The 14,811-nt window shown below is 48.8% G+C and overlaps 1 protein-coding gene across 1 annotated transcript in view; it reads left to right on the top strand.

Annotated features, from left to right (window-relative positions):
- PEX14 (peroxisomal biogenesis factor 14) overlaps positions 1-14,811 on the top strand; it is a 322,018-nt gene that overhangs the window by 278,603 nt on the left and 28,604 nt on the right. Inside the window, exons 5-6 of the mRNA XM_063943860.1 lie at positions 10,332-10,417; positions 10,961-11,063. Of these exons, the coding sequence (XP_063799930.1) occupies positions 10,332-10,417; positions 10,961-11,063 (189 nt within the window). The remainder of the gene's footprint in view (positions 1-10,331; positions 10,418-10,960; positions 11,064-14,811) is intronic.

Raw genomic sequence — 14,811 nt, forward strand, 5'->3', positions numbered from 1 at the left:
GAGTGGGGACAGGCAATACTGTGAGAGTGGCTGTGTCGGCACCGCCGACGGATGATTGGGTAAATATGTTGAGTGTTTTAAACGTAAATGTGATTCAGTTGACTAAGAGATTTGATAAATCTGAGTCTAAGAACCAGACATGGAGGAAATCCATGGAGGATGCTTTGTCACAAGCTCAGACCCCTTCGGGGTCACAGAAACGTTCATTTACTCAGATAGATGATACAGATACCGACACGGACTCTGATTCCAGTGTCGACTATAGTGATGCCAGATTAAATCCAAAACTGGCTAAGAGTATTCAGTACATGATTGTGGTGATAAAAGAAGTGTTGCATATAATAGAGTACCCTGCTGTTCCTGATACTAGGGTCTGTATGTATAAAGGAAAGAAACCTGAGGTAACGTTTCCTCCCTCTCATGAGCTGAATGCGCTTTTTGAAAAGGCTTGGGAAAATCCTGACAAGAAGATAGAGGTTCCCAAAAGAATTCCAGTGGCATATCCGTTCCCCTCTTACAAGTTTGATACCCTGGCTGAGGAGGATCTCTTGTTTGGTCAATCGGTGCTGCAGAGTCATCTGCACTCTCCCACCCGTTCTAGAGCTTTGGTATAAACCCCATGGTTCTTGAAGCATCCCCAGCATCCTCTAGGACGTATGAGAAAATAGGATTTTAATACCTACCAGTAAATCCTTTTCTCTTAGTCCGTAGAGGATGCTGGGCGCCTGTCCCAGTGCGGGCAGTATCTGCAGTTTGGTTATAGTTACGCTCATGTTGCGTTGAGTTCAGTCAATCTGTGACTGTTGTTGGTCATGCCGTTGCATGCGTTGTTTGTTGAATGCCATGTTGTTACGGCGTGTTGGAGGTGTGAGCTGGTATGTATCTCACCTTAGTTTAAAATAATTAAATTTCTCTATCGTCCTAGTGGATGCTGGGGTTCCTGAAAGGACCATGGGGAATAGCGGCTCCGCAGGAGACAGGGCACAAAAAGTAAAGCTTTAGGATCAGGTGGTGTGCACTGGCTCCTCCCCCTATGACCCTCCTCCAAGCCAGTTAGATTTTTGTGCCCGGCCGAGAAGGGTGCAATCTAGGTGGCTCTCCTAAAGAGCTGCTTAGGAAAGTTTAGCTTAGGTTTTTTATTTTACAGTGAGTCCTGCTGGCAACAGGATCACTGCAACGAGGGACTTAGGGGAGAAGAAGTGAACTCACCTGCGTGCAGGATGGATTGGCTTCTTGGCTACTGGACATCAGCTCCAGAGGGACGATCACAGGTACAGCCTGGATGGTCACCGGAGCCTTGCCGCCGGCCCCCTTGCAGATGCTGAAGTAAGAAGAGGTCCAGAATCGGCGGCAGAAGACTCCTCAGTCTTCTAAAGGTAGCGCACAGCACTGCAGCTGTGCGCCATTTTCCTCTCAGCACACTTCACACGGCAGTCACTGAGGGTGCAGGGCGCTGGGAGGGGGGCGCCCTGGGAGGCAAATGAATACCTATTTTGGCTAAAAATACCTCACATATAGCCTCCGGAGGCTATATGGAGATATTTAACCCCTGCCAGAATCCGTTAAGAGCGGGAGACGAGGCCGCCGAAAAAGGGGCGGGGCCTATCTCCTCAGCACACAGCGCCATTTTCCCTCACAGAAAGGCTGGAGGGAAGGCTCCCAGGCTCTCCCCTGCACTGCACTACAGAAACAGGGTTAAAACAGAGAGGGGGGGCACTAATTTGGCGATATGCTTATATATATATTAAGATGCTATAAGGGAAAACACTTATATAAGGTTGTCCCTATATAATTATAGCGTTTTTGGTGTGTGCTGGCAAACTCTCCCTCTGTCTCTCCAAAGGGCTAGTGGGTCCTGTCCTCTATCAGAGCATTCCCTGTGTGTGTGCTGTGTGTCGGTACGTGTGTGTCGACAGGTAGGAGGACGATGTTGGTGAGGAGGCGGAGCAATTGCCTGTAATGGTGATGTCACTCTCTAGGGAGTCGACACCGGAATGGATGGCTTATTTAGGAAATTACGTGATAATGTCAACACGCTGCAAAGTCGGTTGACGACATGAGACGGCCGACAAACAATTAGTACGGTCCAGACGTCTCAAAAACACCGTCAAGGGTTTTAAAACGCCCGTTTACTTTAGTCGGTCGACACAGACACAGACAGGGACACTGAATCCAGTGTCGACGGTGAATAAACAAACGTATTCCTTATTAGGGCCACACGTTAAAGGCAATGAAGGAGGTGTTACGTATTTCTGATACTACAAGTACCACAAAAGAGGGTATTATGTGGGATGTGAAAAAACTACCATAGTTTTTCCTGAATCAGATAAATTAAATAAAGTGTGTGATGATGCGTGGGTTCCCCCCGATAGAAAATTATGGGCGGTATACCCTTTCCCGCCAGAAGTTAGGGCGCGTTGGGAAACACCCCTTAAGGTGGATAAGGCGCTCACACGCTTATCAAAACAAGTGGCGGTACCGTCTATAGATAGGGCCGTCCTCAAGGACCAGCTGACAAGGCTGGAAAATATAATAAAAAGTATATACACACATACTGGTGTTATACTGCGGCCAGCGATCGCCTCAGCCTGGATGTGCAGAGCTAGGGTGGCTTGGTCGGATTCCCTGACTGAAAATATTGATACCCTTGACAGGGACAGTATTTTATTGACTATAGAGCATTTCTATATATGCGAGATGCACAGAGGGATATTTGCACTCTGGCATCATGAATAAACGCGATGTCCATAACTGCCAGAAGATGTTATGGACACGACAGTGGTCAGGTGATGCAGATTCCAAACGGCACAGTATGGCCGTATAAAGGAAGAGGACTTGTTTGGGGTCGGTCCATCGGACCTGGTGGTCACGGCAACTGCTGGAAAATCCACCGTTTTTTACCCTAAGTCACATCTCTGCAGAAAAAGACACCGTCTTTTCAGCCTCAGTCCTCTCGTCCCTATAAGATCATATCTGCCCAGGGATAGAGGAAAGGGAAGAAGACTGCAGCAGGCAGCCCATTCCCAGGAACAGAAGCGTTCCACCGCGTCTGACAAGTTCTCAGCATGGCGCTGAGACCGTACAGGACCCCTGGATCCTACAAGTAGTATCCCGGGGGTACAGATGGGAATGTCGAGACGTTTCCCCTTCGCAGGCTCCTGAAGTCTGCTTTACCAAGTCTCCCTCCGACAAGGAGGTAGTATGGGAAAAAATTCACAAGCTGTATTCCCAGCAGGTGATAATTAAATTACCCCTCCTACTACAGAAAAGGGGTATTATTCCACACTATATTGTGGTACTGAAGCCAGAAGGCTAGGTGAGACTTATTCTAAAAAATTTTTTTGAACACTTACAAAGGTTCAAATTAAGATGAAGTCACTCAGAGCAGTGATAACGAACCAGGAAGAAGGGGACTATATAGTGTCCCGGGACATCAGGGATGCTTACCTCTATGTCCCAAATTTGCCCTTCTCACTAAGGGTACCTCAGGTTCGTGGTGCAGAACTGTCACTATCAGTTTCAGACGCTGCCGTTTGGATTGTCCACGGCACCCCGGGGTCTTTACCAAGGTAATGGCCGAATTGATGATTCTTCTTCGAAGAAAAGGCGTCTTAATTATCCCTTACTTGGACGATCTCCTGATAGGGGCATAGTCCAGGGAACAGTTGGAGGTCGGAGTAGCACTATCTCGGATACTGCTACAATCAGCACGGGTGGATTCTAAATATTCCAAAATCGCAGCTGATCCCGACGACACGTCTGCTGTGCCTAGGGATGATTCTGGACACAGTCCAGAAAAAGGTGTTTCTCCCGGAAGAGAAAGCCAGGGAGTTATCCGAGCAAGTCAGGAACCTCCTAAAAACAGTGCATCATTGCACAAGGGTCCTGGTAAAAATGGTGGCTTCCTACGAAGCAATTCCATTCGGCAGATTTCACGTAAGAACTTTTCAGTGGGATCTGCTGGACAAATGGTCCGGATCGCATCTTCAGATGCATCAGCGGATAACCCAATATCCAAGGACAAGGGTGTCTCTCCTGTGGTGGTTATAGAGTGCTCATCTTCTAGAGGGCCGCAGATTCGGCATTCAGGATTGGATGCTGGTAACCACGGAGCCCAGCCTGAGAGGCTGGGGAGCAGTCACACAAGGGAAAAATTTCCAGGGAGTGTGATCAAGTATGGAGACTTTTCTCCACATAAATATACTGGAGCTAAGGGTAAATTTATAATGCTCTAAGCTTAGCAAGACCTCTGCTTCAAGGTCAGCCGGTATTGATCCAGTGGGAAAAAAACATCACGGCAGTCGCCCACGTAAACAGACAGGGCGACACAAGAAGCAGGAGGGCAATGGCAGAAACTGCAAGGACTTTTCGCTGGGCGGAAAATCATGTGATAACACTGTCAGCAGTTTTTCATCCCGGGAATGGAAACTGGGAAGCAGACTTCCTCAGCACGACCTCCACCCGGGAGAGTGGAAACTTCATTGAGAAGTTTTTTCCACATGATTGTAAACCGTTGGGAAATACCAAAGGTGGACATGATGGCGTCCCGTCCAAAAAAAAAAAAAAAAAAAAAAAAAAAAAAAACGGGACAGGTATTGCGCCAGGTCAAGAGACCCTCAGGCAATAGATGTGGACGTTCTGGTAACACCGTGGGTGTACCAGTCGGTGTATGTGTTCCCTCCTCTGCTTCTCATACCTAAGGTGCTGAGAATTATAAGACGTAGAGGAGTAAGAACTATACTCATGGCTCCGGATTGGCCAAGAAGGACTTGGTACCCGGAACTTCAAGAGATGCTTACAGAGGTCTTATGGCCTCTGCCGCTAAGAAGGGACTTGCTTCAGCAAGTACCATGTCTGTTCCAAGACTTACCGCAGCTGCGTTTGTCGGCATGGCGATGGAAAGCCGTATCCTAAGGGAAAAAAAGGCATTCCGGAAGAGGTCATTCCTACCCTGGTCAAAGCCAGAAAGGAGGTGACCGCACAACATTATCACCACGTGTGGCGAAAATATGTTGCGTGGTGTGAGGCCAGGAAGGCCCCACAAAGAAATTTCAACTCGGTCGTTTCCGGCATTTCCTGCAAACAGGAGTGTCTATGGGCCTCAAATTGGGGTCCATTAAGGTTCAAATTCGGCCCTGTAAATTTTCTTCCAGAAAGAATTGGCTTCAGTTCCTGAAGTCCAGAAGTTTGTCAAGGGAGTATTGCATATACAAACCCCTTTTTTGTGCCTCCAGTGGCACTGTGGGATCTCAACGTAGTTCTGGGATTCCTCAAATCACATTGGTTTAAAACCAGTCAAATATGTGGATTTGAAGCATCTCACATAAAAAGTGACCATGCTCTTGGCCCTGGCCTGGACCAGGCGAGTGTCAAATTGGTGGTTTTTTCTCAAAAAAGCCCATATCTGTTTGTCCATTCGGACAGGGCAGAGCTGCGGACTCGTCCCCAGTTCTCTCCCTAAGGTGGTGTCAGTGTTTCACCTGAACCAGCTTATTGTGGTGCCTTGCACCTACTAGGGACTTGGAGGACTCCAAGTTGCTAGAAGTTGTCAGGGCCCTGAAAATATGTTCAAGGACAGCTGGAGTCAGAAAATCTGACTCGCTGTTTATACTGTATGCACCCAACAAGTTGGGTGCGCCTGCTTCTAAGCAGTCGATTGCTCGTTGGATTTGTAACACAATTCAACTTGCACATTCTGAGGCAGGCCTGCCACAGTCTAAATCGGTTAAGGCCCATTCCACAAGGAAGGTGGGCTCATCTTGGGCGGCTGCCCGAGAGGTCTCGGCATTACAACTCTGCCGAGCAGCTACGTGGTCAGGGGAGAACACGTTTGTAAAATTCTACAAATTTGATATCCTGGCAAAAGAGGACCTGGAGTTCTCTCATTCGGTGCTGCAGAGTCATCCGCACTCTCCCGCCCGTTTGGAAGCTTTGGTATAATCCCCATGGTCCTTTCAGGAACCCCAGCATCCACTAGGACGATAGAGAAAATAAGAATTTACTTACCGATAATTCTATTTCTCGGAGTCCGTAGTGGATGCTGGGCGCCCATCCCAAGTGCGGATTATCTGCAATACTTGTACATAGTTACAAAAATCGGGTTATTATTGTTGTGAGCCATCTTTTCAGAGGCTCCGCTGTTATCATACTGTTAACTGGGTTTAGATCACAAGTTGTACGGTGTGATTGGTGTGGCTGGTATGAGTCTTACCCGGGATTCAAAATTCCTCCCTTATTGTGTACGCTCGTCCGGGCACAGTACCTAACTGGCTTGGAGGAGGGTCATAGGGGGAGGAGCCAGTGCACACCACCTGATCCTAAAGCTTTACTTTTTGTGCCCTGTCTCCTGCGGAGCCGCTATTCCCCATGGTCCTTTCAGGAACCCCAGCATCCACTACGGACTCCGAGAAATAGAATTATCGGTAAGTAAATTCTTATTAAATCCTTTTCCTCGAAATGTCCGTCTCCCTGGGCACAGTTCCTATAACTTGAGTCTGGAGGAGGGGCATAGAGGGAGGAGCCAGTTCACACCCATTCAAAGTCTTATAGTGTGCCCATGTCTCCTGCGGATCCCGTCTATACCCACCCCATGGTTCTTGAAGCATCCCCAGCATCCTCTACGGACTAAGAGAAAAGGATTTACCGGTAGGTATTAAAATCCTGTTATATGCACATACTGTATGCAGCTGCTGCCAACCTGCATGCGTCTTGCAGTGCATTTGTTTCAGCTGATAGATGGCTGGCTGGATGCTGATTAGTTCCTTGGTTTGTCTCTTCCGACTGTTATTAATGATTGATAATTGCTTAGACTTCCAACAGTGTTATGTGATTACCATGACAACCACAGTCACATGGCACATGATGTAGTTACTAGAGAGTCTTTAAAACACCCCTTTAAAACTGTATCTGCTCTTTGGGGGGCATTTATCATTACTCACATATTGAATGCGATCTGGGCGGTATCTCAGACCTCGCTGCATAGAAGCCTTCAGATGGCATTAGCTGTGGGGACCAATATCGGTAATGCTTCGCATTCCAGATATTGTAAAATCGTGCGGGTGGTTTTGGGGATATAGCTGCAAATATACTTTGATAAATGGACCCTTAAGTCTGACATCCATATTTGTTTTCCCTCCAGAGGGGAAGGGAATTGATTTGCAGGAGATAAGAAAAATGAAGATACATTCGTAAGAAGTACTTCATTTGTTCCTTCTCTAGGAATGCTGGTTTCATATCTTAATTAAAATGCAGGACTTTTCCACAGGAAAACTGACGGAACATGTCAGTACTTGGTGCAGTAAGCCTCTCCGATTTTAGAATAACATTTTTTTATTTTTTATTTAAGTCTTATTGGGCCGTTCCTGATCACACCAAAATTAGCACTTACAAAAAGATAGGGTTAAACAAGTTGTTTTTGACATTTTTCCATGGAACAACACCCTTGGGTGTGCCACTAGGTTTACCTAGCAAGAAAAACTGGTGCTTAGCTTTCTGTTACTGTTCTCCGGCGGTTCCTATGGTGGATACTAGAGAGTAGGAGAATCATTCCTTACCACACTTATTTACTAAGTGCCACTATTGCAGAACCTGCCTCACAAAGCCACAATAATGCTGTTATATACTTGTGTTCTGATCGGCAGAATGCTCTGAGAAAACCTAATCTGTGGCTGTAATAGGGGTATGGGGTGACGGGGGAATGTTTTCAGCGGACTGTGTAATAGGAGTTGGCTGCTGGGGGGTACACAGCAGCAGCGATACAGATGGAACTTATCCGATCCATTATCACAGGGAGGTGAAGTTGTCTCTCCCCCCGCAGCCGGCTCCTTTCTGTCCCTGCCCCCTCTCATTTTAGTTTTTCTTCTTTAATTTTGCCACGAGACAGACTTGTGTCACTTAATGTAAAACGAGTGAGATGGCATTTCAGCTCCGAGCCTTTATAGACTTGCTGAACTTTTGTGAAAGATCATCCCAGTCCCGTTCCATTAATAATGAAAAGGAGGGGGCAATAAAAGCACTCACTTCCAGGAGACACCGTAGACTCGGAGCTAAGGGTTAGCCTGCGCTGCTGACATTAATTCCACCCTCTTAACCCGTCCACTGCTGGTATGTCCCTCCAATCCTTCCCTCACTATCTAGGTATTAGGCCCCTGTGTGCCCCCTGAACTACAGACACATTAGGGTGCAGAGGAATGATCACTTTCACTCTCTTTCTCTCTGTAGGATAATAGCTCGCCTGAAATATTGGGGTGTGCAATATAGTCCTGCTTTTATATTACCCCCTATGATACTAGTTCTCCAAGCCTGCTCCCTCTAGGGCACCTGACATTACATTCTCACCTCTGACCTCAGGCCTATGGCTCTCTCTGTCTGTGTAGCACTGTGTGTAATATTGGGGTGCAGGGAGAGGACTGTGCTCTTACCCAGGTATAACCTGACATTACATTCTCACCTCTGACCTCAGGCTCTCTCTGTCTGTGTAGCACTGTGTGTAATATTGGGGTGCAGGGAGGTGACTGTGCCCTTACCCAGGTATAACCTGACATTACATTCTCACCTCTGACCTCAGGCCTATGGCTCTCTCTGTCTGTGTAGCACTATGTAACATTGGGGTGCAGGGAGGTGACTGTGCCCTTACCCAGGTATAACCTGACATTACATTCTACCCTCTGACCTCAGGCCTATGGCTCTCTCTGTCTGTGTAGCACTGTGTGTAATATTGGGGTGCAGGGAGGTGACTGTGCCCTTACCCAGGTATAACATGACATTACATTCTCCCCTCTGACCTCAGGCCTATGGGCTCTCTCTGTCTGTGTAGCACTGTGTGTAATATTGGGGTACAGGGAGGTGACTGTGCCCTTACCCAGGTGTAACCTGACATTACATTCTCACCTCTGACCTCAGGCCTATGGCTCTCTCTGTCTGTGTGTGTAGCACTGTGTGTAATATTGGGGTGCAGGGAGGTGACTGTGCTCTTACCCAGGTATAACATGACATTACATTCTCCCCTCTGACCTCAGGCCTATGGGCTCTCTCTGTCTGTGTAGCACTGTGTAATATTGGGGTACAGGGAGGTGACTGTGCCCTTACCCAGGTGTAACCTGACATTACGTTCTCACCTCTGACCTCAGGCCTATGGCTCTCTCTGTCTGTGTAGCACTGTGTGTAATATTGGGGTACAGGGAGGTGACTGTGCTCTTACCCAGGTATAACCTGACATTACATTCTCACCTCTGACCTCAGGCCTATGGCTCTCTCTGTCTGTGTAGCACTGTGTGTAATATTGGGGTGCAGGGAGGTGATTGTGCCCTTACCCAGGTATAACATGACATTACATTCTCCCCTCTGACCTCAGGCCTATGGCTCTCTCTGTCTGTGTAGCACTGTGTGTAATATTGGGGTGCAGGGAGGTGATTGTGCCCTTACCCAGGTATAACATGACATTACATTCTCACCTCTGACCTCAGGCCTATGGCTCTCTCTGTCTGTGTAGCACTGTGTGTAATATTGGGTACAGGGAGGTGGCTGTGCCCTTACCCAGGTGTAACCTGACATTACATTCTCACCTCTGACCTCAGGCCTATGGCTCTCTCTGTCTGTGTAGCACTGTGTGTAATATTGGGGTGCAGGGAGGTGACTGTGCCCTTACCCAGGTATAACCTGACATTACATTCTCCCCTCTGACCTCAGGCCTATGGGCTCTCTCTGTCTGTGTAGCACTGTGTGTAATATTGGGGTGCAGGGAGGTGACTGTGCTCTTACCCAGGTATAACCTGACATTACATTCTCACCACTGACCTCAGGCCTATGGCTCTCTCTGTCTGTGTAGCACTGTGTGTAATATTGGGGTGCAGGGAGGTGACTGTGCTCTTACCCAGGTATAACCTGACATTACATTCTCACCTCTGACCTCAGGCCTATGGCTCTCTCTGTCTGTGTAGCACTGTGTGTAATATTGGGGTGCAGGGAGGTGACTGTGCCCTTACCCAGGTATAACATGACATTACATTCTCCCCTCTGACCTCAGGCCTATGGCTCTCTCTGTCTGTGTAGCACTGTGTGTAATATTGGGGTGCAGGGAGGTGACTGTGCCCTTACCCAGGTATAACCTGACATTACATTCTCCCCTCTGACCTCAGGCCTATGGCTCTCTCTGCCTGTGTAGCACTGTGTGTAATATTGGGGTGCAGGGAGGTGACTGTGCTCTTACCCAGGTATAACCTGACATTACATTCTCACCTCTGACCTCAAGCCTATGGCTCTCTCTGTCTGGGGCACCCTTTACCCCTGGTATAATACAGAATAATTAAGCTGGTTGTCCTTTCTCCGCACAGGTCCCCCCAGCTCTCGCTGGAGAGAATATGGCGCGCTTGCTGTTATTCTGGCCGGTATAGCGTTTGGTTTCCACCATCTGTACAAGGTAGGTTCCTGTGTACTGATTTCTGTCTGTGGGTTGTACATGGGGTAGGAGAAGACATTATTCTTGGTGCAGATAGTTGGGGTCCAGGCCTGTAATCAGGGCTGTCACTAGAGGCGGCTGCTGTGCCGTGTTGTGTGTGGCTGGAAACCTCCCTAAACTGGGAATTTACATTGTTCTGTCCCAGTTCTGGGATAATGTAGTGCGTCATAGCTTGCATTGTTTACACTGGTTATTTTGTAATATTTTCTGAGTGGAAGCTACACCCAAAATATCTGATTAATCACCTCAGTAATATGTTTTTCTCTCACAACCCATCTTTACTAGCCTTTTATATAATAACAGATGTGTGTATTAAATACGGCAGAGAGGTACGTGCCGGGCAGAGCTGGGCCTTGTACGTACGGTCTGCGCTCGGCACAAATACGCCAGCTTCACGCAAACCTTTGAAGGATATTAGGTAGCTGCGTGGTTTTGTAGCATCTCTGATTGACGTGTCCGAACGGCCCCAGTGTTGTAAGACATCCCTGTCCTTACCTTATACAGAGGTACCTGCTCCCGCTGATCAATGGCAACAAGGAGAGCCGCAAACAGCTGCAGCGCATCGAGTCCAGCGTGTCGGAGATGAGTAGCAGCGTCACGCAGACAGGTAACGATTAACAGCTCCATTCTAGGCCCCTCCGCCCCTCCCGGGTACCACCGGCACTTCATTTATCTGCTCACAAAATCTGTTCACATTTGCAAATGAAGAAGCCGTCATTTCGCTTTAATTTGAAATTGCTTGTTTACTGTCGCTGTGGCCTCAATTAATTATGTTTTTACGGAAAGGATCCCAACCTCAGAATATTAATAAGGGGCTAGAGTGACAGGCCTGTAGTGTAATGGGAGGTTTAGCTCAATTCTCTGCTGCATGACAGCAAGGTGTGTGCAAGTGTCTCCGGATCCTGGAATAGTGTTATATCAGCCTCAGCCGTGTATCTCAATGTGCCGCCAAACACCCTGACAGCTTACAGAGCGGACCGGGATGTATCCTGGGGGATATACGCTAATACTGCATGGGTTCTAGAGTTCCAGTCCGCTGGCCAACTGTCTCCATGTTCTGGGTTCTAGAACAGCCAATCGCATTTTGACTTTCAGCGCTGTCCTTGCCGCTCGTTATTCCGCTCAGATGTTCCTATACATTACACCACTTAAAAATAGATTGCTTACATGTGGCATTGCCCGCGTTTCACATTGTGCCAGGTTGCTAAGGTGGTGTCCGGAGTCGCAAGCAGACCAGCCAGGCGTGGTGGGTGGAATTTATCTAGAGATGAGGTCCATGAGCATATAGCTTCGATATTATTTCATCTCATTTAGAAAAAAAAAATTATTATCATCCTGTAACCCCAAATGGGAAACACGTTTGCAGGATATCAAAACACGCATGGCGTTCTGAAATCAAGAGACAGAGCCGAACAGTAACATTGTTTTCAGAACAGTCACAAAGACCTGCCCTATTGTGTTTTTCTTAAATATAAAAAATATATATATATCTTTTTTTTTTCTAAAAGCAACGTATCTGTGTTGCAGCTCCCTGTGATTGTGTCGTCCAGGTAGCCAAACCTAGGAGTGCTAGCAAGAATGTCTGCTTTCATCCCAGCCCTGTCAGAATGAAGATGTTATTTTAGTTCTAGGCACGGCGCGGGCCAGCCCGTGACGGGTGTGTATTCTGGCTGTGATATTACCGCCCCGGCCTGAGTGGCAGGAGGCTGAGAGATCCCGGGGGATCCTGCCTTTGTAGATAGCTCAGGTTAACTACGATTCCTGGATACAACCATCATCCCTGATCAGGGCCCTGTTCTCGCCGTCTGCTGGCTCCCAGCGGCCTGTGTCACAGAGATGACAGCCGAGGATAGATGGATAAAACAGAGAGACCGAGCCAAAGATACGGGGAGATAAACCGTGTGATAAATGGCTGTCTGTGATAAGGGACACACACAGCTATACTTCTCAATCCGCCACAGTGATACATTGCAAATCCCACAGATGAGATGGGAGGGGAGAGATTAGACGGGAAGAACATAAATCCCAGGCAGAGATACAAAGTAGATGCAGGTTTGTGTTGTAGATGGTGCTAAGAGCTGGGACTGAGCCCAACGTGAGGACTCCGCTACGTCCGGGGGGGAGGGCAGTGCGTTACCTGTGCTGCTCTGTCCGTCTGCGTGTCTGTCCGTCATTTATCCGAGGCAGGGACCCCCCCTGGACACGCTGCACCAATTGTAGGTATTCCTACTATCTACCGCAATATCGCTGCAGGTATTCGGTTTTCAGTTTAACTTTCTTTTAGGAAAATGTTTCGATAGAAATGTAAAAGCCACATTAAGTTCCAGCTGTCAGAAGTAAAAGTTTAAAGGCAGTAAAATATACAGCGATGACAGGAAGAGAGAACAGGAAGAGAACCAGAATAAATTGGATATTGATCCGCTACCCAAGAGGCTCTGCAGCATCTAAGGCCAACGTGATTCTTCAGCTAGACGTGTGGAAGACTTGCCTAGGCAGGGAGAATCAAAACTTTTATTAAAAACGGATATTATTTCTCTTATTGGGAAATCTCATGGAATATTTTCATTGTAGGGAATAATATCAACAAAATACATATAACTTTTCTCCGGCAGGGTCCACATGTTATCCACAGGTTAACATTGGGATATGAGGTAGCGACAGCAGATTGGCACCAAACGATGAAAGCTTTCAGCCTCCCTGCATGCAACGGGTCTGTCCCTATATCCCCGCCTCCTGGCTCGGGCAAAAAAAGTTTTTTGTTTGGTGCGGCAGGAGCCGGACCATGGTCAGTGGGCTGCTGGTTTTTAGCAGCCCTAAGCTTTTTAATTTTATTTTTATAGTCCTACTATTTTTTTTGAGCAATCTTTCTGAATAGCGTTGTGGCCGGAGAGACCCCCAGCCCACGTGGACAATGGCGGCCGCGGCATTGAAGGGGTTAACCCTCAGTGCCCGGCGCCATATTTAGGGACACTGGGCGCTTGGTGCCAATTTTAAATGTAATGGGCGCTAGCCGCCGTGTGTGTGTGTTTTAAAATGTATTTCTCATCTTCACTGCGGTCCCGGACCTCTCAGGCGACCGCGGCAGTGAGGGCATCCCCCGGCGCACTGAGTAGTGTGTGCGAGCTGGGGGAGAGGGGAACCGCTTCAGCTGGGAGATCAGCTCCCGCTGCAGCGATCTGTGTGAGCCGCTGACCGCCGGAGTCCGGGAGCTCCGCTCCCGGCAACGGCAGCGGTAAGCACAGCCCCCGGCGCACTGAGCCGTGTGTGTGCCGGGGGAGAAGGGAGAGCCGCTGCGGCTGAGAGATCAGCTCCCGCTGCAACGCGCTCTGTGCGTGCCGCCTCAGCGCTACATAGATGGCCGGGCACAGCAGCCGGGACGAGCGTGTCCCAGGCTGCTGCGATGCTGGGGGGTGCGCCGCTCACGGGGGACCAGGCTAGCCGGCTCCCTAGTGGCGGAGGCAAGTAAAGGGCAGTGGACACTGGGGACCGGGAGCTACGCTCCCGGCGCCTCAGTGCTCCAGAAACACAGAGCTGCTGCGGCCTGGACAAGCGTCCTGAGCCGCCGGGCTTTAGATCAGGGGGGTGCGCCGCACCCGAGGCCACAAATTGAGTGCCGCACTGGGGGGACAGGGAGAGCCAGCTCCCTGGACCCCAGTGGCAGGCAGGCAGGCTCGAGGATGGGGGGGAAGCCAGCCCCATACCTCCAGCACTGAGAGAGCCCTAACAGCCAGGCTGCAGGGCTAGGGGAGCCCAGCGCTGAGCGCTGGGCACATTAAAACAAAAACAATGTATTCAACTGTAATAATATATATATTGTGATGTGAGGCACTGCAGTGCCTGGGCATATGGAGCCTGTGCAGGGCAAAGGCTCAGAGTGTATTTAAAGGGAAACACATTTGTTTAAATGTAATGTATTTAAAGGTAAAATGCACTTACTTGGTTGTGTGTCCCAGGAGGGGGGAATCCATGGCTGTGCAGGCTGATGGATTCTCCCAGACCTTTTCCCCAAAAACTGAATACTTTCCCTTCCAGCCTCACACTTGAAAGTGGTATTGGAAGAGAGAGGAGAAGCTCAGCTTTGAAACAAGCTGAGTGGTTTTCTGGAGCTCCATGGAGATTACCCGTTGTGGCCAGGAAACCCTGACCAGGGATCTAGGCTGCCCAGCTCTGGAGCCCGAATCCAGGCTGCAGACAGTGGGCTAGGTCCCGGGCAGGTTTCTGGAAGTCAGTTTAGGCGGGAAAACTTCCCCCAGCCTAGACTGAACGGCACCGGGGCGTATCCTGATCCTCCAGGATGGGACAGTCAAAGGAGAGTGACCACTCCCCACTGTCCATAGAGGACAATGGTAGCTGTG

This window comes from Pseudophryne corroboree, chromosome 10 (assembly GCF_028390025.1).
Source record: "Pseudophryne corroboree isolate aPseCor3 chromosome 10, aPseCor3.hap2, whole genome shotgun sequence".
Lineage (NCBI taxonomy): Eukaryota > Metazoa > Chordata > Amphibia > Anura > Myobatrachidae > Pseudophryne > Pseudophryne corroboree.